At 46.1% G+C, this 26,993-nt stretch overlaps 1 protein-coding gene across 3 annotated transcripts; it reads right to left on the bottom strand.

Moving 5' to 3' along the window:
• On the bottom strand, nt 1-26,701 carry TRMT2B (tRNA methyltransferase 2 homolog B). Of its 3 annotated transcripts, none has more exons than XM_054040117.1 (13): nt 26,604-26,701; nt 25,470-25,698; nt 22,452-22,506; nt 21,572-21,703; nt 20,923-21,022; nt 18,653-18,723; nt 17,943-18,089; nt 17,428-17,522; nt 11,758-11,972; nt 11,484-11,585; nt 10,639-10,758; nt 8,573-8,672; nt 1-81 (listed from the first exon to the last, which is right to left on the bottom strand). In XM_054040117.1, the coding sequence occupies exons 2-13, from the start codon at nt 25,673-25,675 to the stop codon at nt 54-56; spliced, it is 1,371 nt and encodes a 456-aa protein (XP_053896092.1). In that variant the 5' UTR covers nt 25,676-25,698; nt 26,604-26,701; the 3' UTR covers nt 1-53. The 3 variants fall into 3 exon arrangements, 2 of the variants coding, with proteins under 2 accessions (XP_053896092.1, XP_053896091.1); XM_054040116.1 differs by lacking the exon at nt 1-81 and adding an exon at nt 6,689-7,613; XR_008446225.1 differs by lacking the exon at nt 1-81 and having other exon boundaries at nt 8,582-8,672; nt 11,482-11,585.
• Between the last annotated feature and the right edge of the window lie 292 nt (nt 26,702-26,993).

Genomic DNA, 26,993 nt, shown 5'->3' with positions numbered 1-26,993 from the left:
AGAGGATGTCCTAATGAGGCCTCTTGCTCTCTGTCCGTGCAGGAGGTGGTCAGTCACCATGGAAGGAGATCAGGAGCAAAGCTGCAGAGGCAGTGAGAATGACAGACACTGAGAGAGGGATTCTACCTCTTCCACCCAGCAACCTCTGGGTCCTAATGCCCCACCAGTCATGCTACCTCTTAGTTGCATTGTGCTGCCACTTGCCCTATAACAAAATAAATAATAGTAAATAAATATGATTTATAACAGGGTTACATTTATGTAGCACCTTGCCTCTCCAAAGATCCAAAAGTACTTTATAAATCACCCACCTCTGGGGTTGAGAGAATCAGCCAGGTGCATAGCACAATCCACCCCATTGGGAGGGTGAGGCTATTTTGGCTAACAGGACTGGAGCTGGAGCAAGCCCCTATTCTTAGGAAAGGCGCTCTATGATTGTTAATGCCCAGGCAGAGGAGTCTGCACTTCAGTTTGCAGAAGCTCATTCAAATGTTACAAACAGAAAATTGCATGGTGCTCAATTTATCTACATCAGAAGGATAAAAGACAGAGTCATCCCTGCTGGAATTTGAGTCTGTGCTTCCAGTGGAGTCTAGTGAAACTCAGCCCGCTAACTTGTACCCCCAGCTCAGAGACAAGATATATAGCTCTTTGCTCCATATGTTTAATACAAGGACTAAATACACAGATGAAGTGTCTCTCTAAATCCTTTATTACCCATTGATTTACATTCATCATCTCTTCTCCAATTTACAATGCAAACAATGTCACTTTCTTTTTGACAAAAACATACCCTGGCTGAGAGAAATTTATTCAAATCCTACCAAGAGAAGCCAAGTTATGGATTCCTAGGGGTGTTTCAAGCTCCTGGAGCCTGAATGGAGTCCAGCCACTGCCCCAATTTCAGGATCCCGAAGCATATGCTCAGGATGCTGACATTCTATCTGGCACCCCCCCCCCAAGTGTTGGAACCTGCTGTCCAGCTGTCTAGCCCTTTGGGTGCAACTGACGTTTCAGACTTCCCAGGACTCAAACATACCCCTGTGACGTTGCAGTCTATATGATTTTATAAAAATATTAATGAGTGAATATAATGTAACTGGGATATGCTTCATGAAAAAGGTCTCTTGTAAGGTATCATTACAAAGCTTATAATCTACTGAGTGTGATCATCCTATTTGTATAAATGTACCACTCTTGTATCTGAAACTAGAAATATGAAATATAACTCTGAGGGCCTATTGTCATTATGCAAAGTGTGGGCCATTAATGGTGGTTTGGAATCTTGATGACTCCCATTAACCAGTGACATGTGATCATGTCACCTGAACTGGAATCCATCTTTAACCTGGTGTCTTTCCATTGAGAAGGAGGGGGTGGGAACCCAGAGAAGGACAAAGGATTCCCGCCTTATGCAAAAGACATATAAAGGGGTAGAACAGAACAAAGCAGGAGGAGCCATCATGAAGAATCCCCTAGCTACCACCTGAGCTGGAATAAGAGCTGTACCAGGGGAAAGAATTATGCCCAGGCCTGGAAGGTGTCCAGTCTGAGAAAAAACTTACTGAAGCATTTCTAAGGGTGAGATTATCTGTATTCAGTTTGATTAGACATAGATTTGCGCGTTTTAGTTTATTTTGCTTGGTAACTTTGTTCTGTCTGTTACCACTTGGAACCACTTAAATCCTACTTTCTGTATTTAATAAAATCACCTTTTACTTATTAACTCAGAGTATGTATTAATACCTGGGGGAGCAAACAACTGTGCATATCTCTCTATCAGTGTTATAGAGGGCGAACAATTTTTGAGTTTACCCTGTATAAGTTTTATATAGGGTAAAATGGATTTATTTGGGTTTAGACCCCACTGGGAGTTGGGCATCTGAATGTTAAAGACCGGAACACTTCTGTTAGCTGCTTTCAGGTAAACCTGCAGCTTTGGGGCAAGTAATTCAGACCCTGGGTCTTTGTTGGAGCAGACGGGAGTGTCTGGCTCAGCAAGACAGAGTGCTGGGGTCCTGAGCTGGCAGGGAAAGCAGGGGCAGAAGTAGTCTGGGCACATCAGGTGGCAGCTTCAAGGGGGGGTTCTGTGATCTAACCCATCCCAACCCCTCTCCCAAAATTCCACCTCAAAAGGTGAGAAGCTTATGGTTTACAGTTTAACTCCCTGGGGTATGCAGTAGCTGTGCAGCAGTCAACACACACACACTTTGTTCAGTCTATCAACTTTATGCTCTTTATATATAGATCACACAAAACAATAAAGCATCCTAAATGCAGTGTCCGTCCTAGCTCGCTGTTCCCTTGGGGGATCATCTGTGTTCTGGCAGGCAGAGTCCTCCAGCCTCCTGCCTACCCTGCCCTGTAGCAGACTTTCTCATCTTAATCTGCTGCACGATGGCTCCCTCCCCCCAGTACTTCTCACCCCACCCAGTCCCTTTATGGACTCCTGCTGGGGTCACTTGCTTCTTTTGTTCCATCTTGTGATAATTTTCCATTACTCCCAAACCCCCTTCCTTTCAGACAAGAGGAGGAAGTGTCTTCTCCCAGGCAGAGCAAACCAATTGTCCCAAAGTGTTTTACTCTGAATAGAGGATAGTTGAGTGCTCATCAATCACCATTGTCTCTGGCCTGGCAGCGACATGACCCAACCCTTCTAACTCATGGTAGAGTCACATAGATATAGGCTTTCCATGACAGAGTAAATTCATGATACAATTTCATAAAATCATCCAAAACTCAGAAGTGGTACAGACAGAACCCCAATTCATCACAGTGCTACCCTGTATCAGTGGACTAGCAGAAAACAAAAAAAATTAGTCAGGTTTCCACTGCCTAAGAAGGGTGTCAGACACTATCTGCATCTGTAATAACTTGCCTTGCCCCCCCTTCTGAATGGGCCCCAGCCTGTTGTAAATGGACCCAACTCCTGGGGCCACTTGCTCCAAAGCCTGCTGCGTCTGGGTAGTGACTGGTCACTGTTCCTAGTTCTTGGTCTCTTAGGCCTTGGCTACAATCGGGACTTCACAGCGCTGCCACGGCAGCGCTGTGAAGCGCAAGTGTAGTCGCGCCGCCAGCTCTCGCAGCGCTGTATGCACTCCACCTCTCCGAGGGGAGGAGCTTGCAGCGCTGCAAGCAAGTGTGCAGTGCTGCAGGCTCTGATTACACGGGCGCTTTACAGTGCTGTACTCGCTGCGCTCGGGGAGGGGGGTGTTTTTTCACACCCCTGAGCGCAGCAAGTTGCAGTGCTGTACACCGCCAGTGTAGCCAAGGCCTTAGGCACACTCCGCGGTGTAGACCTTGTGTCTGACACCCTTCTTAGGCAGTGGAAACCTGTAGTTCCTCTGCCTAAACCATGGAATCACTGCACAGCCTTCCCAAGCCCCAGTGGCTTAGACATGTTTTTCCACAGAGTGCACCTGTCCGTGGGAAATTTGGTTTCCTAGTTGCCCCTTTAGAGATAATGTGGCAGTTCAGTAAGGAACACAGACTTAGCAAAGGAATTTCTTGTCCACAGACACTTTACTATTAAACAACCCTAGAGAGATACATATCTATGGAAAAAAAACTGAATTCAATTCCTCTGGTCTGAATCTGATCTCATCCCTCCTGTGAGTCATGGGACTGGTCCAAGTCATTAGGCCAGGCAGCCCTTCCTTCCTTCTTGGCTGGGCTCTTTGCATGTCACCGTCGCTCTAAAATAATGTCTGTCCCTCTTTTACCCATATGCTAACTATGGGGGAGTTCTGGGTTCCAGTCCTCTTTGGGGGTCCCTCCCTGTCAACATCAGCTTCTGTATAGAGAGTTATTCAAAAGTCAATAGCCCAACAAGTAGAAAACCATTGTTCAAGTCATTCAACACCAAGGGCTCTGCCATAATTTCTCAGCCATAGTGTTTCCACAGGGTATCACAATTTGACAAATGTATGTCCCCAATCTGTCACAACATCATCCTTTGAAGAATTGGGCAGAGCTATTAATCAGCAAAGCATAAGGGTATAATGGAGTGATACACAACGTCAGAGTGAGGAATGCAGTACAAATGCGAGAAAGGCCAGATTTCTGAATGGGACAGTGCGGCCTACTTTATAGTGAATGCAATAAGAAAATGGCAGCTTGCTGCTGACACCTTGCAGGGACAGTTCATGTTGCAGGGATCAGCAATATACAGGAGAGGAATTTATGTGCAGAGGGGAGATACTCTGAAATCTGTTTTCGCCTCATTTTGGTCCATATACATAGCCATTTCCAACAGCGGTCAGTGCTAGATTCTGCCCTTTGTAGTTGGGGTTTATATGAGAAATATCTTCCTGACCCTAGCAGGTGATCAGATTCTGCCATGAAGCATGAGGATTAATAGTCCCTGCAATTTTATCCTACTTAATGTCACCATAGACTTCTTTCATATTAATTATCTAATTGGTTCAATGTAGGGCTGTCAAGCGATTAAAAAAATTAATCACGCGATTAATCACACTGTTAAACAATAATAGAATACTATTTATTTACATCTTTTTGTACTTTTCTACATTTTCAAATATATTGATTTCAATTACAACACAGAATACAAAGTGTACAGTGCTCACTTTATACAGACACTCCCCAGATTACGCAAGACCCGACTTACACAAATTCGCACTTATGGAAAAAGTTCCAAAAACCAGAAATAGGATTTTCAAGTTGCGGAAATTTTTGCGTAACGTACAGGTATACCTTTCCGACTTATGCAAAATTCGAGTTACATAAGGCTTTCCGGAACGGAACGATTGCGTAAGTTGGGGGGCGTCTGTATTTATTTTTGATTACAAATATTTGCATTGTAAAAAACAAAAGAAATAGTATTTTTCAATTCACCTACTATAAGTACTGTAGTGCAATCCTTTTATCATTAAAGTTGAACTTACAAATGTAGAATTATGTACAATAAAAACTGCATTCAAAAATAAAACAATGTAAAACTTTAGAGCAGTGGTCCCCAACCTTTTTCGTGGGGCGGGCGCTGGACAACTAGCCGCCGAGGACCGTGGCCGCTGGACAAGCAGCTGCCGAAATGCCGCCGTGAAGTGGCGACGTCAAGAGATGTCGCCGCCGAAATGCCACCGTGAAGAAACATCATCAAGAGGCGTCGCCGCCAAAATGCCGGCGGTAGCACTTCTTGATGTTGCCGCTTCTTGGCGGCTGCTTTTCTGGCAGCCAGTAGGCAGGTGCACATGGATGCCTTGGCAGGCGCCATGGCACCCGCGGGCACTGCGCTGGGGACTCCTGCTTTAGAGCCTACAAGTCCTTGTTCAGACAATCTGCTCAGACAAACAAGTTTGTTTACATTTGCAGAAGATAATGCTGCCTGCTTCTTGTTTACAATGTCACTTGAAAGTGAGAACAGGCGTTTGCATGGCACTGTTGTAGCCGGTGCACAAGATATTTACATGCCAGATACACTAAAGATTCTTATGTCCCTTGATGCTTCAACCACTATTCCAGAGGACATGCATCCATGCGGACGATGCATTCTGCTCGATAACGATCCAAAGCAGTGCAGACTGATGCATGTTCATTTTCATCATCTGAGTCAGATGCCACCAGAAGAAGGTTGATTTTCTTTTTTGGTGGTTTGGGTTCTGTAATTTCCGCATCAGAGTGTTGCTCTTTTAAGACTTCTGAAAGCATGCTCCATGTCTCATCTCTCTCAGATTTTGGAAGACACTTCAGATTCTTAAATTTTGGGTTGAGTGCTCTAGCTATCTTTACAAATTTCACATTGGTATCTTCTTTGCTTTTTGTCAAATTTGCTGTGAAAGTGTTCTTAAAAACAAACAACATGTGCTGGGTTATCATTCGAGCAGGGCCGGCTCCAGGCACCAGTCTGGCAAGCAGGTGCTTGGGGCGGCTGCTCCGGAGAGGGGCGGCACGTCCAGGCATTCGGCGGCAATTCGACGGACGGTCCCTCACTCCTGCTGGGAGCAAAGGACCTGCTGCCGCAGATCGCGATCGCGGCTTTTTTTTTTTTTTTTTTTTTGGGCTGCTTGGGGCGGCCAAAACCCTGGAGCCAGCCCTGCATTCAAGACTGCTATAACATGAAATATATGGCAGAATGCGGGTAAAAAGAGAGCAGGAGACATACAATTCTCCCCCAAGGAGTTCAGTCACTAATTTAATTAACGCATTATTTTTTTAATGAGCATCATCAGTATGGAAGCATGTCCTCTGGAATGATGGCCAAAGCAAGAAGAGGCATATGAATCTTTAGCGCATCTGGCACGTAAATATCTTGCGACGCCAGGTACAACAGTACCATGCAAACGCCTGGTCTCACTTTCAGGTGACATTGTAATTAAGAAGTGGGTAGTATTATCTCCTGTAAATATAAAAAAAAAACTTGTTTCTCTTAGCAATAGGCTGAACAAGAAGTAGGACTGAGTGGACTTGTAGGCTCTAAAGTTTTACATTGTTTTGTTTGAGTGCAGTTATGTAACAAAAAATCCCTACATTTGTAAGTTGGACTTTCATGATAAAGAGATTGCACTACAATACTTGTATGAGGTGAATTGAAAAATACTATTTATTTTATCATTTTCACAGTGCAAATATTTATAATAAAAAATAATATAATGTGAGCACTGTACACTTCGTATTCTGTGTTGTAATTGAAATCGATATATTTGAAAATGAAGAAAAACATCCGAAAATATTTAATAAATTTCAGTTGGTATTCTATTGTTTAACAGTGCAATTAATTGCGATTTTTTTGAGTTAATCGCGTGAGTTAACTGTTAATAGCTCATCTTAATTAATTAGCCTCTTACAGTTGGTATGGCTACTTCCACTTTTTCATGTTCTCTGTATCTATCTATCTATCTATCTATCTACATCTTCTTACTATATGTTCCATTCTATGCATCTGATGAAGTGGGCTGTAGCCCACGAAAGCTTATGATCAAATAAATTTGTTAGTCTCGTGCCACAAGTACTCCTGTTCTTTTTGTGGATACAGACTAACACGGCTGCTACTCTGAAACCTTTGATTAATTGACAGCCCTAGTTCAATGATATCTAAATAACATGGCAATAGTACTGAAAGTACAAAGGATTTGACTTGTATTTAGTATATTTAAAGCAGTTTCACCAAATCCTGCCCATGAAAACCCAGAACAGTAGAGTAGTGGTTAAGAAGTGTCTAAACCATTTTGATAGCCTGGCAAAAGGGATAGGGTTTGAGTGGGAAAGAGAAACTACAATAGAGGATCTTTTCACACAGAAAATCTCAGTGCACACTGGCTTCATACTTCATAGGATATGCAAGGGACAGCACAGCGAGGCAGGCTGAGAATTCCCAAAAGAGTTTTAATTTACAACTTTCAAAAGAATAAATTAAATCAGAGCCATGACCATTCCAGCTTTCTGAATATTTGTAGTTCTTTCTCACCCTCAACTTTTAAAGCTATAAAGTCCTGTTTTTTTAGGAAAACACATAAACCAGGATGGCCTCTCAGCGAGTTAAGAGCATCACCAGCTCACAGTGAATAGTGTGGGGAAACATGTCAACCGGGAGAGCCAATAGAGGGGCAAAAGGCTTTCCCACAAGCTTCTTCCCAGAGTCTGGTGGGCAGCAAAACCTATAAAAAAAAGAAGGATCAAAAGGCATCAGTTTCCCCATTAATCCAGAGCTAGAGGAGCATTGTCCGTGTTTCTAAAATCCTTCCCCTCTCCATTTCCTTTTCTTTAGTAATACCTGACTCCTCCCCACCCATGAAGAATCAGAAGATGTATTAAAGATACTTATTATTTGGGAAAGAACAACCACTCAGACTGAAACTGGTTTGAGGTCTGGAACCTGCTCTCTTCAGTCCTGGACCAATTCCAATAAAGCATGGCTAATCTGAATGACCAGGGACAAATTTAAGATTTGATTTCTCACAAAACACCAGAGCTAGGAAAGGCTTTATATGGTTAGAAAATAATCCCAGATTTTGCATTATCTAACCATCTTCATTGTTCTTCTGTAGACCTTTCATTATCTGCTCTATGGCCCTGACACCTCAAAATACTTAACCATGTGATTAACTATAAGCATATGAATGGTCCCATTGACTTCATTTGCCAGATGGGAGCCTATTTTCTTTACGGTGAATATATTGGATACTGTAACCCAGATGAAGGCACGCTGCTTTTTTGATTCAGTGCCATTACAATAAGTTTTACATCATTTTCTATCCCTTTATGAATGCATTTAAGCATCACGCTCACTTTCCCCCCTCCCCTTTTTTTAAACAGCAGTTACCCACTAAGCCCACATCCTCACTGAATTCTTTACAGTGACACAGAAGTCTTTTATCACAATGTTTAACTTGTGAATAGACACACCAGTAGGCACACAGGTGTAGTAACTGCTGGCCATATGCTAGGTGGGCAGGCCTGAGCCCTACAAGACCAACCCCAGTAAGGTTCAGACCAAATTAAAACCTCCCCAAGCAATTTCACTCCTTTGTTGTGCTCTTTTCCTCTGGGCATGGCACTTCTCCCTCATAACAACAGAGACAAAACCAAAAAAAAAAAAAAAAAGGCTCCTTCTCACTCAAGGAAGTTCCTCATGGCTTCTCCTTCAGGCTTGCAGGAAACATAGATCAATGTACGGATGGCCTCGCAGTTTCGAATGGCCCGCACCACACGATAATCTGAGAGCAGAAAAACATCAGGCATTTACATAGAGAAACACCCCCAGAATAGCGATTTCTCTAAGGACTGGTCAACATTTTCCTATAAGGCCAACATCACAGAACTATATTTGGATGACCAAAACCAATCACCCTTAACAAGGAAAATAGAAAGGCAGCAGGTGGAACAGGGAGTGCTCAGGCGCAAGGGAGTTCAAATTGTTAGGATCCAAGGTGGCAGGTTAGTGTCACTGTTGCCAGGCAAACCACACTAGCAGGATCCAAGCTGGTTCAGGCAGAGCACTGACGTGAAGGAGCTTATCTCATCTTCCTAAGGAAGTGAAGGATGACAGATGAACTCTCTCACCAAATTGATGAGAAGCATGCACAAACTTCCATATCAAGACGGATTTAAAAGATTACAACTGTTTAAAGAGGAAAACTGATAAAAGGCATAGAAAAATAATGAATGGTATAGAAAACGTAGACAGGGCACTGCTACTCAATCTAGGGTTACCATTCGTCCGGATTCCGCCGGACATGTCCGGCTTTTAGAGTTAAAAATAGCGTCCGGGGGGAATTTGTAAATGTCCGGACTTCACCCCCCTCCATGCAGAGCGCGCGCGGCTGACAGGGCAGCCGGCCGGATGGTGCCACTTACATGGGGCTCCAACAGCCAGAGAGAGCCCCTCCTCCGCTTACCCTTCCTCTCCCCTGCAGCTGAGAGCACTCCCTCCCTCCCTGCATTCGCAGATCACCAGCCGGCCGTTCGCACCGGCAGTCTGGAGCTCCTCCCCCTGCTCCTCCTCCCCAGCCCGCTGGTCTGAGCGGCAGGGTAAGGGGCCAGGGGTCGGAGAAGGGGCAGGGAGGTTCTGGAGGGGGCAGTCAAGAGACAGGGAACGGGGGGGGGGGGTCGGGAGTTCAGGGGGGGGCCTTCTGGGGGGGGGTGTGGATAAGGTTTTGGGCAGTCAGGGTACAGGTAGGGGGTAGGGTCCGGGGGGGGCAGTTAGGGTGGGGGGGTCTCAGGAGGGGGCAGTTAGGGGACAAGGAACATGGAGGCTTAGGTAGGGGGTGGGGTTCTGGAGGGCAGTTAAGAGCAGGGGTCCCAGGAGGGGTGGTCAGGGGACAAGGAGCGGGAGGGGGGCTTGGGAGTTCTGAGGGGGGGCTGGCAGGGGGCAGGGGTGAGGAGAGGGATCGGAGCAGTCAGGGGACAGGGAGCAGAGGGGTTTAGATGGGTTGGGAGTTCTGGGGGGGGCTGTCAGGGGGTGGGGAGTGGTTGGATGGGGCGTGAGAGTCCCAGGGGTCTGTCTGGGGGTGTGGATAAGGGTTGGGGCAGTCAAGGGACACCGGTAGGGGGTAGGGTCCTAGGGGGCCAGTTAGGATGGGGGGAGGGTCTCAGGAGGGGGCAGTCAGGGGACAAGAGGCAGGGAGGCTTAGGTAGGGGGTAGAGTCCTGGGGGGCAGTTAGGGGCAGGGGTCCCAGGAGGGGTCAGTCAGGGGAGAAGGAGCGGGGGGAGGGTTGGGGGTTCTGAGGGGGCCGGGAAGTGGGAGGGGCAGGGGCGGGGCTAGGGCAGGACAGGGGCGGGGCTCTTCCCGTCCTCTTTTTTGCTTGCTGAAATATGGTAACCCTAACTCAATCTCTCTCAAAACTATAGCAAGAGGGACATTCAATGAAATTGAAAGGCATCATATTTTAATCCAATTAAAGGAAATACTCTTTCATACACAGTTAGCCTGTAGAACTCATTGCCACAACACATAATTGAGGCCAAGGTTATTCTGTAAGTGTCTACTGCAGAGTTTCTTGCACTTTCCTCTGAAACAGCTGGTGTTGGCCATTTTGATGCCAGCATGCTGAACTAAATGGGCTATGACAATATGACATTTCTTACGTTTCCATTTAAAGTTTTTTTTCTTTTCTGTATTTTTTCCCTTCAAAACAAGAGAGATATTGTCAGGTCTTAAAAAGAAAAAATACGTTCTCTTACGGAGTCCAGCCCGGGATGGGTTTACCACTGCAACAAGGAGCCGGTCATCCTCTCGCGACATCAGGAACTGCGGTAACACCGTCTCCGCCTTTCCACTGTGAAACTCACAGTTTGAGATCCCTGTGCAGAAAAATCATTCACCCAAATGCTCCCTGCAGGCAGAGAATCAACCCAACTGGAAGATGAAGAGAGAGTACCCCTCAGGCAGAGCAAACCTCAGGGTCTCTCATCCCAAGAGTGTGTCTCCCTGAGAAATGCATACCTGGCATAGGGATGCTTTCCATGTCAACATAGAACATCTTACGGATTTTCCCTGCCTGCACCCTCCCAGATCATCTCCTTCCCTTGCCACATTCCCCCAATTTTCATCTAAAGGTAAGTCTACATTGCTGACTTCCCATGCGGGGAGCCGCAAGTTCTTGCCCATACCCCCCCGTCATCTAGCCCTGAGGTGCGTGTGGAACCCAAGATGGCATGCTCATCTGGGCGTGTGGGTCAGAGCACATGTTAACCTTTGCCCATTTTATAATGTGGAGGTAGAAAAGGCACTGGGACCTGACATCAAGTCTAGATAGTCCTCCACTGCCATTCCCACAGCCATTCTCTCATCAACCTCCATTCTCTTTAGCCACCAAGACCATTTCATGCCCCTTTCGTCACAGAGTTAATAGAAAGGGGGGAGGAGCATTGTTGTGAAGTAGAAAAGGAAGGAGTGAGGTGGTTATAGCATGAAGCTTCTCCCTTTTACTGGAACATCTGCAGCCCATCTTGGGACTATTAGGAGCCCTCCACTTAGGAGATACTTTGTATTTTGCAGCAATGGATTTTAAACTCCTTCCTCACACCATTGAATGCTGCATTCCATCTGGCATCCTCTACAGCCTGCTCCACCACCTCGACACCAACAACCTTAGATGCTTGGTGAGCCAGAGAGAGACCAATGGCACCTGGAAAAAAAGAGAAAGAGAAAGGGAAAGAAATTCAAGGTTTTAACATGAAGAAATAGGGAGCAAGGGAGTGGTTAAATTCTGGAGAGACCACATGCTTCACACCCAAAATAAAAATGTGCCCTTGTCAAACACAGAATTGTGTCGACCCCACTGCATTGTCAGTTCTCACCAGTTCCACAGCAGACATCAAGAAGGACAGTGTTCTTATCAGCCCGGCTTAATTTCCCAACTGTCTGGTACAGAACTTCTGCCCCAGCTGTGTTGATTTGGAAAAAGGCATCTGGAGAGATGCGGAACTTCAAGCCCAGGACCTCCTCAAAGATATATGGTTCTCCATAGAGGAGCTGATAGGGGGATTGCTGGTGGGAACTTCGAGTCATGATGCTTGAAGGGGATATAAGAAGAGAATCCATTAGAGAACAGGATTTTCAACAAAGAGCCAGTTTATTTCACTTCCTTTTAGTACAGTGTTAAAATACAGGGAGAACAAACCTCTCACCCCCCAACATCCATTGATCTAGAACAAATCTCCATCTATAGCAATTCTCTGACTGATTTCTTCTCTAATCTAAAGCACCACCTTTGAGTTATTATTTTCTGTGAACCCTTCAGCAAGTTGAAGTGATCATTTACAAAAATTCTGTCACTTTCAAAATCTGGAATTAATTATTGTGGTCAAAACAGAAGACTGGGCGTGAGCTCTTCTATTTGTAATCTTGGAAAGTCACTTCAGCTTTGTTCTTTGGTTTCCCAATCTGTAAAACAGGGGTAAAAATATTTATTTACCTGCTTCTTAGGAGTTTTGCAAAGCATAATGTATTAATGTTTCCAGAGTGCTTTGAAATACTTAAATGAAGACATAGCCATCCTAAAATGGTGTCTGTAGAAGGGCTGCCCAAACAAATATCACTATTATTTGTCAGTCTCTAGGGCCTGGTCTACACTAGGAGGTTATGTCAAATTTAGCAGTGTTAAATCAAATTAACTCTGCACCCGTCCACACAACAAAGCTATTTAGTTCGACATAGAGGTCTCTTAAATTCGACTTCTGTACTCCTCCCCAACGAGGGGAGTAGCGCTAAATTCGACATGGCCATGTCGAATTAGGGTAGGTGTGGATGGAAATCGATGCTAATAGCTCCAGGAGCTATCCCACAGTGCACCACTCTGTTGACGCTCTGGACAGCAGTCCGAGCTCGGATGCTCTGACCAGCCACACAGGAAAAGCCCCGGGAAAATTTGAATTCCTTTCCTGTCTGGGCAATTTGAATCTCATTTCCTGTTTGGACATCGTGGCGAGCTCAGCAGCACTGGCAACGATGCAGAGCTCTCCAGCAGAGATGGCCATGCAATCTCAGAATAGAAAGAGGGCCCCAGCATGGACTGATCGGGAAGTCTTGGATCTGATCGCTGTGTGGGGCGATGAGTCCATGCTTTCGGAGCTGCGATCGAAAAGACGGAATGCAAAGATCTACGAGAAGATCTCCAAAGCCATGACAGAGAGAGGATACAGCCAGGATGCAACGCAGTGCCGCGTGAAAATCAAGGAGCTGACACAAGGGTACCAGAAGACCAAAGAGGCAAACGGACGCTCCGGATCCCAGCCCCAGACATGCCGTTTCTACGAGGCACTGCATTCCATCCTAGGTGCGGCCGCCACCACTACCCCATCACTGACCGTGAACTCTGAGGATGGGATATTGTCGACGCCCACTTCCTCGGAGATGTTAGCGGACGGGGAAGATGAGGAAGGAGATGAGGAGGACAAGGCAGTTGACAGCACTTACAACGCTGATTTCCCAGACAGCCAGGATCTCTTCATCACCCTCACCGAGATCCCCTACCAACTGTCCCCAGGTGTTAACCCGGACCCAGAATCAGGGGAAGGATCAGTCGGTAAGTGTTATAAACATGTAAAGATTTATTTTGAACAGAACATTAATATTAACAGTGAGTTTTTCATGATTACTTTGCCCTAGGTGCTTAAAGTTTTAGTCTTTGGCAGTGCAACTACTGCCAAAAAAAATCTAACAATGTCCGGTTTATCATGATTGGTTTGCCCTAGGCGCTCTACTGTTTAGTCCTTGCCAGTGCAGCTACAGTAAAATTCGGTCTATATGTCCGGGGATAGAGCTCAAATCCTCATGGGACATCTCCATGAAGCTCTCCTGGAGGTAATTGGAAAGCCTTTGCATGAGGTTCCTTGGGAGAGCGGCCTTGTTGTGTCCTCCGTAGTAGGAAATGTTCCAGCGCCAGGTTAGCAGCAAGTACTCCAGGATCATTGCCTTGCAGAGCATGGCAGTATACGGCCCTGGTCTTTGCAGGCTTTCATGAAGCATGCGTTCTTTGTCACTCTCTGAAATCCTCATCAGAGTGATGTCGTTCATGGTGACCTGCTTTGAATTAGGGGAACGTTAGTATTGGGACTGCTTGCCTGTTCCTTTACAGAACTGTAACCGGCGGTTTACAGCCATGCGGTGGAGGTGGGAGAGGGGCAGCATACGGGGATCTTTTCCGGGGACAGCCGCGAGGGGGTGAGACAGGGGCAGAGTTCATGCTTGCCGGATTGCTGGCAGCAGGAACTGGCCAACGCTAGGAGCATTGCTTTGAACATGAAAGTAGGGCAGTGCTATTATTAAAGTTTTAAGCTGCCACAAGTCTACGGCTTACCATGTCAGCCTGCTACCCAAATTCCGCTGTCCGGCCGCGCTTGTCTGATCGGCACTGCAAGACCCCAGGCACTGAATGCGAAGGTCAAAAATTCGACCTTGTCCTGAGTGTGCATGTGATAGGTGCTGTGCATGGTCTTGTTCACAGAGAAAGACTATGTTCTTTGTTCACCAAAAAATTTATCTGTCTGAGGAATTCACTCCCTTTTTCCCATCCCACAGCTGAGACTGTCTCCCGACTTACCCTGGCATCCCCCTCGCAGAGGCTGGCGCAGATTAGGCGGAGAAAGAAAAGGACACGGGACGACATGTTCTCAGAACTTATGGGCTGCTCCCGAGCCGATGCGGCCCAGCAGACCCAGTGGAGGGAGAACATGTCGCAATACCAGCGAGCACACGGCGAACGGGAGGAGAGGTGGCGGCAGGAAGACCAGCAGGCGACTCAAATGCTGCTTGGACTAATGAGGGAGCAAACGGACACGCTCCGGCACCTTGTGGATGTTCTGCAGGACCAGAGGCAGGAGGACAGAGCCCCGCTGCAGTCTATCTGTAACCACCCTCCCCCGCCACAAAGTCCTATACCCAAAGTACCAAGAAGGAGGAGCGGCAGAGTCTGTGAAAACTGTCACTCCACCCCTCCAGACTGCTCAAGTACCAGAAGGCTGTCATTCCCCAAAATTTGATAAGTCCTTTCCTTCCCGCCTCACCCAAGCCCCCATCCCAGTTTCATCCCCTAACTGTGTAGTTGCTAATAAAAAATACGTTTCTGTTAATTACTGTTTCCATCATGTTTTTTTTAGAGGACAGTCTGTTTGAAGGGGGGGAAGGGGGTTGGTAATTGGACAGGACAGTCACCTTTACTAGGGTACAGACACGAGGGGGGGGGGGCTATGTGACTTTGTGGCGGGGGAGGGCGGTTAGAGATCTTATGCAGCGGTCCTTATCCTGGATCACAGAGCCACGCAGCAGGGGATCTGTAACCATCCTCCCCCTGTCAGAAAGTCACATAGCCCCCACACAAAGAGTCCCGAACAGGAGGGGTGGCAGGCTCCGTTGAAACAACCAATCCACCAGCGCGGACCACTCTAGAAGCAGGAGCATGTCATTCCTCGAGTTTAGAAACGTCCTTTGCATCACTACACTACACTCGCTCCCCACAACAGTCTGCGTCCCAGTTTCAACACTTTACGGCGAAAACAGTAATAAAGAACACGGTGTTAATTAACAAATTTCCAGTGATTTTATTTTTAAACGTGTGTTGGAAGGGGGGGGGAAGGGGGTGAACGGGGTATGAAATTGGAGAGGATAGTGAACATTCACTGGGTAAAGAAACAGGGGCAGGTTCAGCTTCTCTGTAAACAAATATAATAGTCACAGGTTACCCTGCTCACTCAGGAACCTAGCTTTCAAAGCCTCCCGGATGCACAGCGCGTCCCGCTGGGCTCTTCTAATCGCACGGCTGTCTGGCTGGGCGTAATCAGCGGCCAGGCTATTCGCCTCAACCTCCCACCCCGCCATAAAGGTCTCCCCCTTGCTCTCACAGAGATTGTGGAGCACACAGCAAGCTGCAATAACAATGGGGACATTGGTTTTGCTGAGATCAAGCGAGTCAGTAAGCTTCTCCATCTCCCCTTGAGATGTCCAAAAGCACACTCCACCACCATTCTGCACTTGCTCAGACGATAGTTGAAGAGTTCTTTTTCACTGTCCAGGGCGCCTGTATAGGGCTTCATGAGCCACGGCATTAGCGGGTAGGATCACCATAGGCATCTCCACATCCCCAACAGTTATTTTGTGGTCCGGGAAGTAAATACCTTCCTGCAGCCGCCTAAACAGACCAGAGTTCCTGAAAACACGAGCGTCATGAACCTTGCCCGGCCATCTGACATTGATGTTTGTAAAACGTCCCCTATGGTCCACCAGTGCTTGCAGCATCATTGAAAAGTAGCCCTTTCGGTTAATGTACTGGCTGGCCTGGTGGTCCGGTCCCAGGATAGGGATGTGAGTTCCATCTATAGCCCCACCGCAGTTTGGGAATCCCATCGCGGCGAAGCCATCTATGATGACCTCCACGTTTCCCAGGGTCACTACCTTTGACAGCAGTACCTCAACGATTGCGTTGGCTACTTGCATCACAATAACCCCCATGGTAGATTTGCCCACACCAAAGTGGTTCGCGACTGACCGGTAGCTGTCTGGCGTTGCAAGCTTCCAGAGGGCTATGGCCACTCGCTTCTGGACAGTCAGGGCTGCTCACATCCGGGTGTCCTTGCGCTTCAGGGCAGGAGACAGCAACTCACAAAGTTCCATGAAAGTTCCCTTCCGCATGCGAAAGTTTCGCAGCCACTGTGATTCATCCCAGACCTGCAGCACTATGCGGTCCCACCAGTCCGTGCTTGTTTCCCGTGCCCAGAATCGCTGTTCCACAGCATCAACATGACCCATTGCCACCATGTTGTCCACGGCGCGGGGTCCCGTGCTTTGTGACAGGTCTGTGCCACTCTCAGACTTCATGTCCTCACCGCGCTGCCGTAGCTTCCTCGCCCGATTTCTCAGCATCTGCCTCTGGAAAAGGTGGATGATAAGGTGCGAGGTGTTGACAATGGCCATAACTGCAGTGATGGTCGCAGTGGGCTCCATGCTCGCAGTGCTGTGGCGTCTGCGCTGTCACTCACCAGAAAAGTGCGCGAACTGATTGCCCGCCGGCACTTTCAGGGAGGGAGGGCGGGAGTGACGGTTGGATGACGACAGTTACCCAAAACCACGCTCAACACATTTTTTTCCTCAGCAGGCATTGGGGGCTCGACCCAGAATTCCAATGGGCAGCGGGGACTGCGGGAACTGTGGGATAGCTGCCCGCAGTGCACCGCTTCCAATGTCGATGCTTGCCCCGTTAGTGTGGACTCACACAGTTGAATTACTGTCCTTAGTGTGGATACACACGTTCGACTTTGTAATATCGATTCCACATATTCGATTTAAGTACAATCGAACTACTCTTGTAGTGTAGACATAAGAATTGTCCTGATGGGAGAGTAGTTGGATTGCAGGTTTGAGGATATGGGTAAGAAATAGGGGGTAGCAGTGGAGTTTCATTTTCAGTATTCCTGTTGCCTCTCCCTCCACTTTCTGACACGATGCAAGTTTTATCAGATGTCGAAAAAATTTACCTCTCTTGGAAATAGAGTGAGGTCAGGTTGCAGACTGCTCCAGGCCCACAAGTAAAAAAGTCCTTAAGCAATGCTTTCTGAGTACACAGTTCCTCCTGCCAAGAGCAAAAGAAAAAGATCCATCTGGTTATGCTGATTTTTATAATACCTATCCTCAGCTATACACCATAGCTATCTCATATGAACGAGCAGGTCTGGCACTGCCATGGTTATATCTACCATAAACATGGTAGACCTTGTACTGGCATTACTGTAAAATGGCATTTGGTTGGTTTCTGATATCAGCACTGCTATAACTCTCATGAGCAGCATAGTTTTGATATTATCTTTGATATGCTCCCACAGGGTTAGTAGTTCTTGTATTGATACTGCCAATATTCCCTTTCTTCTATAAGCCCCATCAACTAGATGTTCTGGTACTGCCACCACTTTGATTCACATTGCTTGGTACTGGCAACGTCCCTGGGTTCAGAACAGTGGTGGAGGGTAGCTGTCATTGTCACTAACATATTCACCTGACTGAGATCCTGGGGGTGGAAGGTGATGATGGCCATGGTGTGTCCACTGCTATTGGTGCGTACTATGAGCTCGCGCCAGTGGCCACCCTGGTGAAACAGGAGGCAGGGATCCAGTGGGGACTGATGAAGAAATTCCTCATAGTACTAAGTATAAATAAAGTACAGATGAATACCACTGATATTAGATTAAAGAGAATTCCTATAGTCCTATACATAGTATCATAATTCTAACCTTATTAGAAAGTTTACACTGCACATGTACAAAACTAATTTTTCTATTGCTTATAACTTCACTTAAATGTATCTATAAAAAGCTATCTTGAAGATTAGTTCCCAATGAAAACAAGCCACTTCGAAAGTTTCAACTTGTAAAATTCAGCTATTTGAGCATTACTGTCCTGGAATCTTAACATTTCCTCTGCCCTGCAGAAAGAGAGTGACTTTACAGGAATTCAGCCGTAGGGCAGTTTTAAGGCTCCAGGATTCAATGCATGTGCAAGAATGGCCAAATTAACTGCACTCAGTTTTCAGAAATATTTACTTTTTAGTCAGGACCGAGCTTGGACAATTTTCATTTTGTTACAAAGCATGTGAATATGGATTTATCGTGAAAACTCAGCGTAATCTCAACTATAGCGTTTCCTACCAAATAAACATTGTCACGTCCTTTCTTTACTCTGTCTACATGCACACATGCTCTTTATTACCTGGGCCACTTGTTTGTGTTTTTCGGGTATGTTTTCCAGGTGGTTGGCTCGCACACAGACAATATTCCTTGCTGTGGAAAGACAGATGGGTGTTTAATCTCTCATTGTGGTCTTGTAACAGTACCCTGAAACAGGGAATAGTAAATCGTTGTACTAATGCCAGGTACTGCACAGTAGATAGATAGGAAGGTCTATCCCTAGATCTCTGGGAACTCCACTACACTGGAATAACAGACACACTTGTGTCTCAATTCCCCCTACTCCATCTAATTTGAGTCAGGGTCTAAGGCAGCCTCCACGAAGTATCAGGTTTGTCCTTGCCCAATTATGTAATTTCAGTATTTTGCAAGAAATGTTTAATGCTTTGACAGCTTCTTTAAATCCATTTTAATGCAACTGCTTCCTTTGAGCAAGATGTTTTTAATAATAGCTATCAAAACCAATTCACTCTGCTTCTGCTAACTGGGAAGTAATGGAATGGGCCCAGAGCGGTGACACAGTTTAGACTGACATGGCATTGCTCAGACAGGCTTATAGTGGGATGACCAAACCCTGTAGTTCAGCAATCAGAAGGCAAAGCCAAATGAACCCATGAGATTTATTTCCAAATGAAAATGCTCACGATCACTGTCCCCAGTGCATGAGTCTGCATCAGGCACATGTGTAGCATGGCACCATTGCTAGAAAAGGGCTGAAAATATAAAGGAAAATAGACTGGGTTTGGTTGGCTGAGGCTGTGCTCCCTCTTTAATCTAGCCTCTCACCCATGATCCACTTGCATCTAAGCTACCTCAGAGCTCTGGTTTTTGGCTATATCCAGGGCCCCCTATATTCCATGGCTGTGAACTTTGCCATGGAATTCACCCCTTGCCACAGAATTTTGATCTGGAATTTAAGTTTTCTGTTAAAAAAAATTGTGGCTAGTTCTCATAGTTACAAAGAAAAGCTTAAAAACTTGAACTGAGGGCTAGTCTACACGGTGGAGTAATGCACCCTACAAGGGTGTGATTTCTGAAGCACACTAATGTGTTGTGCATTAATTGTTTGATGTAGACCCTGCTGGTGTGTATTAAAGGTTCCTTAGTATGCTTTAATTTAGTGCTGTTCCTAATGATGTTTGGGACAGTACTACGTTTAAAGCACACTAGGGATCCATTAAAAGAAGAACAGGAGTACTTGTGGCACCTTAGAGACTAACAAATTTATTAGAGCATAAGCTTTCGTGGACTACAGCCCACTTCTTCGGATGCATATAGAATGGAACATATATTGAGGAGATATATATACACACATACAGAGAGCATAAACAGGTGGGAGTTGTCTTACCAACTCTGAGAGGCCAATTAATTAAGAGAAAAAAAAAAAAACTTTTGAAGTGATAATCAAGATAGCCCAGTACAGACAGTTTGATAAGAAGTGTGAGAATACTTACAAGGGGAGATAGATTCAATGTTTGTAATGGCTCAGCCATTCCCAGTCCTTATTCAAACCGGAGTTGATTGTGTCTAGTTTGCATATCAATTCCAGCTCAGCAGTCTAATAGGGATCCATTAGTGCTCACCAGCAGGGTCTACACAAATCAATTAATGCACCAACACACTAGTGTGCTTTAGAAATCATACCCTCATAGGGCGCATTACCCCACCACATAGAGAAGCCCTGGGTACAAACAAAACATCAGTGCCTTCCTGAGCCTGCAGACAGCTGGAAACAACATCTCAGACAGGTATGAACTGGACCATTCAATTTATGAAGTGTTAATCATGGCCAAATATGACAATTGAAATGTCAACGTTGCTAATGATTTTACTACCAAACTTTTAGAAGGAAGAGCCAGCTAATGTGCTTATCCCACAATCCCAAATGGTCTCCCATGACTGCTCAGGTGCCCAAGCCACAACTGCCACCTACCCAACTGCCAAAACCTCCAGCTTCCCCCTTGATGTGCTTCTGTAACATGGTTAGCCTTAGTCAATACACACATCTGCAGAGCTGAAAATGTGGGCTCAGCATAAAATCAGTATAACAATATAAACAGAAAGAACAGGGGCTACTATCTTGATTGTGGTGTTTACTTCCGAATTTATTAGAAACCTATTTTTTTTCCAATTTATCCATAGCCACCACAGAACTGCTAACATTTCCACCAAAGTTACGCAGAATTCAGGGACCTTGCTACACGATTAGATCCAAAGTAGAAGGCCGTGACTATGCCTATGAACCAGTATGATCTAAGTAGCTTTCAGCCTTGTGCTTTGTCGTGCACTGACCTCTGCCAGTTCCCACATAGAGCCCCACAGTTTTCGGGTTCCCATCAGGTCCTTTGTTCACAGAAAATGTGGATTTGTTTCGGTAGCCATTAATGACGGGCTGGGGGAGAGAAGAGGAAAGGGTAAAGCCAGGAAGCAAGAAATGATGGGGGATGGGAATCAATTCTAGGCATTTTATTAGCAGCATGAGACGTAGCACATGACTGTCAAAGAGTATACCATGGAAGGGTGTGTAAGTACCTAGACCCCAGAGTGTTTGCCAGGGGAGCAGTTTAGCCACCCCCTCTTTTCCAGTCGTGCTCTGTGAATACAGGGCAGGAGGTTTATTGGGGACTGGGATCCCTGGGATACTTAAGGTGGTGGAGTGATGGGGGTGATGATTGGAGCTTTTCATGGGCTATAGCCAGTGGATGCACACAGGAGGCTGGGTTGGATCCAGGGCAGGGGTTTCTAGTGGGTAGAACTGCCTCACAGCCCAGGGCTCTCATTAGATGTAGAGTAGACAGTTTGGCAGGAGCTGGACTCACTGTGGTTGTTCTGAGTGCGTAGCAGTTTTCCCCACCATGGCACTCAGCAGAAGCAGGGGAAGAGATTTGTCAGGGCTTACCTCTCCTGACATTCCCATGAAAGATTTCTCTCCAGTACTCACAGAGGGGACAACAGAATGGAGGGGACAGCAAAGCCCATCTGGCCTTTGTGTGATTTCCAGCTTGTCTGTACCAAGCTCCCTCAGACAAGAAGCCAGTGTCTGCAACACCTTCTTCTGACTCTCAGACTTCACCTGCAGAAAAGTTCCAAGGCACTAACATTTACACTGGAGGAAGCTTGCTCATCACAACTGGAGAGAGAGTGCACCCCACTGAGCCGGAGAAAATACTGTAACCAAGCCACAGCCCTATAAGAGCTTCATACTTGTCCTTAAGTTATACTCCCTGGCCACTCAGAGCTTCACAGCAACAGCAGGGAGAGAACCTGGATCCTCATGTTCTTAAAGCACAGGCCTCTACCACTTGAGCTAATGGAGAGTCTCAATATAACACCATAGGGCCTATAACACACTGGTTCTGATTCCATCTAGTAGAGGAAGTAGTACACGCATATACTTCTATCCAGTTAATATAGTATAAATCTATCTATGAGGTTACTCTAAAACAGGGGTAGACAACATTTGGCACGCGGCTCGCCAGGGTAAGCACCCAGGGAAGCCGCGGCCGGCACATCCCTCGCCCGCACCACTTCTTGCCGCCCCCATTGGCCCGGGACAGCGAATCGCGGCGAGTGGGGGCTGCGATCGGCCGAACCTGCCGCGTCAGCAGGTAAATAAACTGGCCCGGCCCGCCAGGGTGCTTACCCTGGCGAGCCGCGTGCCAAACGTTCCCAACCCCTGCTCTAAAAGAATGAAACTGAAAGTAAATGGGATCTGAACAGTACTAGAGGATTACAAGAGGATGAAAGATTCTAAGGAAGTTTCCTGGAGGAGGTGGGGAGGGAATGGTTGGTGGAGGAAACTCCTTGTGAGCACATCTTACCTTCAGCTGTTCTTCATAGGGGAATCTCCACAATGGAGTTGCCACATTGGTTAGCCTGAAAAGCACAAGACAGCTGTAAACCCAAGAATCACCTGCTTCCCAAACACAGCCAATCTCAGGCCCAGGTAACACATGGAGTGGCATGGTGCACTGCACCACACACCTAAATAAATTGATTCCTGGTTACCTCATGGCCAAAGCAGGTAATTCTTACACACACTTCAGAAACTTGTAAAACCAGCTGTGCCCCAATTTTAAATCCCAAGTGGTCGTCTTCACTATTCCTCTTTGGTGACTTATACTTTGAGCAAAGGAACCTTAAATGATTGTTCCCCTTCGCCCCAGAGGATTGGTCCAGACTTTTGCATAGCACTGGCTAGTGAAAGCCAGTTGTCCTGCAGATCCTGGCTACCATTTTGAGTCACACTGAGTTGACAGTGCCAGAAGAAATGCTTCCTCTCAAACAGACCAGGAGAGGTCCACCTGAGCCCAGCATGAGGACTGACTCCAGGTTGTGAGGTAGGGGAACAGAGTGGTCATCTAATATTGTGTTTGGGGGAAAAGACTTTTAAAATGTTATGCTTATAAGAAGCACACGGGATCTTTTTCAGGGGAAAAGGCAATACGCCGCATTTATTGGAAATACAATTAGTATATGCATTCAATCTCTCTCTCTCTCCCCCCCACTTCCTCCCTGCTGCCAGTCAATGTTACAGCTACCGTCCAGAGTCTGGATCAATCTAGTGGCCAGCTAGGTTGATCACAGGTAGGTAGGAGCTGGGTTCTATCGGTCGCGACACGATGGTCCGAAGAAGTCTTGGCAGGACAAACCCAAAGTTTCATGGCAAAACACCCTGTTTATATAGTGATTTTTCTTCATTGAGACCAATGAGTTTTGCACCGTCATGCTGTAATCAATTGTTGTTTGATGAGTGCTTGTTTTCTTACATTGTTTTTCACATTTTTTATTTTGTTCTTTCATTAGTCTCTCAGGGAGTTACCCCATGCTGGTTTTGATCACAGCTATTTTGTCCCCATTGATAGGTGCCTATCTCATTTTTAGAGTTGTCAATCTGCCCCCCTCTGACATTTCAATAGGAGCATTACAATCTCTGGGCGCCTTTACGTCCATCCTCAATTCCTCCCCAGAACATCTGGTCCAGTAATGGCCTTCACACTTATCTTCTAACTCACACATTCCTCATTCACACACAAAACAGGATTGATTTACACAGAGCATTTGAACAGGAACATCAAATTGCAATGCAAAAAAAAACCAATAATTGCATTCATAGAATCATAGAAGATTAGGGTTGGAAGAGACCTCAGGGGGTCATCTAGTCAACCCCCCTGCGCTTTTACTTATTTTAGAATGCTAAACCTACAACAAAGTGGTGACCCTAAAAGGTCTGTTACTGCCTTGAAATCAGCTTCAGACACAAAATTCTGGCTGATGCATGTCTACCAATGGCACACTAGGCCACTCCTTTCTGCTTTCAGAAAGGGTGGCTGGCAGGCCGGATATGGTCAAATCATACATCAACACATTTAATACATGCTACATTATTATTCTTTAGAATTATACAAAATACAAACATAAAATCCTACTACTACACAGTCAGGGAGAGAGAAGGAGTAGAGAGATCATGTTGCCTTCTTAACAGTCCTTATTTTGAAAACCCTCCATGGGCTTCCTCCAGCCTACCTCACAGACCTCGTCTCACTGCCCTAATTGCTCTGTCCCCTCTGACAATGGTCTCACTTCTGTCCCATCCCCCAATATTACCCTTATTAATCAGATTTTGTCATTTGAGATATCCATCCTGTATCTTCCACCAGCTCATCTTTCCATCTATTGTTACCTCTCTTCGGCAAACATCTTAACAGTGTAGTCAGTTGCACTGCTATACATATTGGAAGGGAAAATCTGAACTGCTCATACACATTGATTAACCACTCAGGCAACAGAATTCTACACGTTACCGGACAGCTCATAATTAACCTGTGAAACTCTCTGCAACGTGGTATTATTGAGGCAGAGCAATTAAGAGGACTCCCCCCAAAAAAGGATTACATTAAAAATAAGGCTATGAATGAAAAAAGTATATAAACCAATGTATTTCACGATATACACCAACCACTTGCTCTCTGGATTTAGCATGATCTTACTCTACAGACAGGTATATCATAATTTTCCCTTATTGGGCTTCTTACACCTTTGTCTGAAACATCTGGTATTGATCACTGTTAGAGAGACAGGATGGCAAACTAGATGGACTTCTGGCTTATCCAATATGGCAAGTCTTATGTACCTATGATTTTGTTCCCCCTTACCTGTGCCTCTTAATTTCTCTCTTGTTCTGTTATTATTTGTCAGATTGTGCTCTAGGGAAACCATCTCAATGTTTCTTTATCCTGCCCCAAGAGGGTTAGGAGAAGGGAGAGCTGAGAACAGCTGACATGAGGCAAGTACTTGCTGTCTGAGCTGCTCTAGGGTTGGCATGCAGCCATCTTATCAGGTGATGAAGCCAGTGCTTCAAGCTGTCAACAGAGTAGGCAGAAGCATCAGTGGATTACACTGGGAGGGCCAATTGCACTTGGTGCAGTTGCTGCACCAGAGTTCGCTGTCTACACTAGCACTTCAGCAGTGCAGAGTCACATGTTGAAATATAGCAGCAGTGTGCTATACCTCTGAAGGTGGGAACATCTGCATCACTGGGAGTGACTGTGTGGTGTGTTAAATGCAAAATGGTTATGCTGGGGACTTGCCAGGGTAGTTGACGTTATAACTTTCTTTTTTGCATGGGCAAGGTCTTTGTTAAACTTAGCTGCTTTGGTTGTGTAGATGAACCCTAGACACTGATCTGTGCCCACTTGAACCCTTCCCACTCCAGAGAGTGAGTGGTTAGTTCTTATTGATATAATTTGGTTCCATTACAGTTATGAACACCTGATCTGCAGTCAAAAAAGGTGCAGATTCCTTGGGCTCGCACAACATATGCTGCAAAAGTTCTATACCTCTCTTTCCAGAAGGACTCCAGGCCTGGCAAGCTGCAACCCTGTCTAGGCTTTTTCTCCTTCATCCACCTTTTCCTCGTTGCTTCATTCCTCCCTGCCACCTGTCTGCAGTCCTCATCTGGTACAGAGCTCAAAGAAGCCTGTTTCAGACTCACTGGCCAGCAAGCGCGCAGGCGTATCAGTCTCAGTGAGCAGGAGAGAGCCATCCCAGAAGGCAGGGGCTGAAACACTGGAACCAACACCACACAGTGACTCCATTATTAACATTCCAGATAGTGGGGAACTTTATAGAAACACAAACTACACAACAATGATGTGAAATAGACAAAAGCTGGAAGAAGCATTGCTCTGGCTACCACCTTCTGCTTTACCCACTGTGCTGTATCTAGATACATTACAGTACTCAGTGCAATTAAAAGGCAGCAAGTTTAAAACCAATCAAAGGAATTAAAAAAATACAAGGCATAATTAGTCTGGGGAACTCATTACCACATATTATTCAGGCTAATAACTTAGAAGGACTAAATATTTACAGAAATAATAAAAATATCAAAAGTTACACACACAAAAAAAGCAATGGAAAGAAGACATCAGTTCAGCCTGCCATGTCTGAATTGCCCTAACAAACATACGGAGTTGTGACACCCCTCCTGGAGACGGAGCAGCATCTCAAGGAGCAGGGAGAACTGCAGGTGAAGTCCTGAAGCTTGAGCTGCTAGACTTACATGCAAAGTGTCTCTATTTAGGATGGAGAAAGACTCCCCTCCCCCACACAATATTTTTCACCCAGTCCCCTATGGAGTATCTCCAATGTGTGTCAGTGTTCAATGGTGCACTCCTACGTGTCTCTCCAGGTTTCTCTCTCTATTTAATATCTTCCAAATGCTGACGGGTCTATAGGGAGGCAGCACTGAGGAGATTAGGGCAAGGGGAACCAGAGACCCAGAGAGAAAATACTGGGAGAGGAGAGACTGGAAGTGGGCATAGAGGAGAGAAGGAAACATCCTCCCCTCCTGACTCCCTCTCTTGAGGTTAGCGGTATTTGCAAAGTTGAAAATGTGTGCACATTTTACACACGGTGCTTAGTTAAAGGAGCACCATCAACGATTAAAGCCCCGGATCCTCAGGCCTCACCTTTGTTGCCAACACCTCAGCAAACTGCTTCCAAATCGAATCAGCCTCTCGTGTTAGGCGCTTTATTTCCCCACTTGCAACGATTGTGACACTAGATGGTGTAGTTGCTTCCTGGTTCCCAGGCACCAGCTCGGTAACGGCACCTACACATGACATGGCAGCTCACTCAGCCTTCGGCTGCTCCTTAAAGGGATAGCACTCTGTACAGCAGAGCTGCTCTGAGACGAAAATGTTGCTGATTGTTAAATGTGCTACGCGAGTCGCTTCCTTTCTACTCTTATGGCTTTGGCTACCATTTATATAGCACCTTAATTCCTGTAGGGTTACCATACGCCCGGATTTTCCCGGACATGTCCGGCTTTTGGGGGCTCAAATCCCCGTCCGGGGGGA

The sequence above is a fragment of the Malaclemys terrapin genome, chromosome 9 (assembly GCF_027887155.1).
Source record: "Malaclemys terrapin pileata isolate rMalTer1 chromosome 9, rMalTer1.hap1, whole genome shotgun sequence".
Taxonomy (NCBI): domain Eukaryota; kingdom Metazoa; phylum Chordata; order Testudines; family Emydidae; genus Malaclemys; species Malaclemys terrapin.
This window is presented reverse-complemented; position numbering and strand designations above follow the sequence as displayed.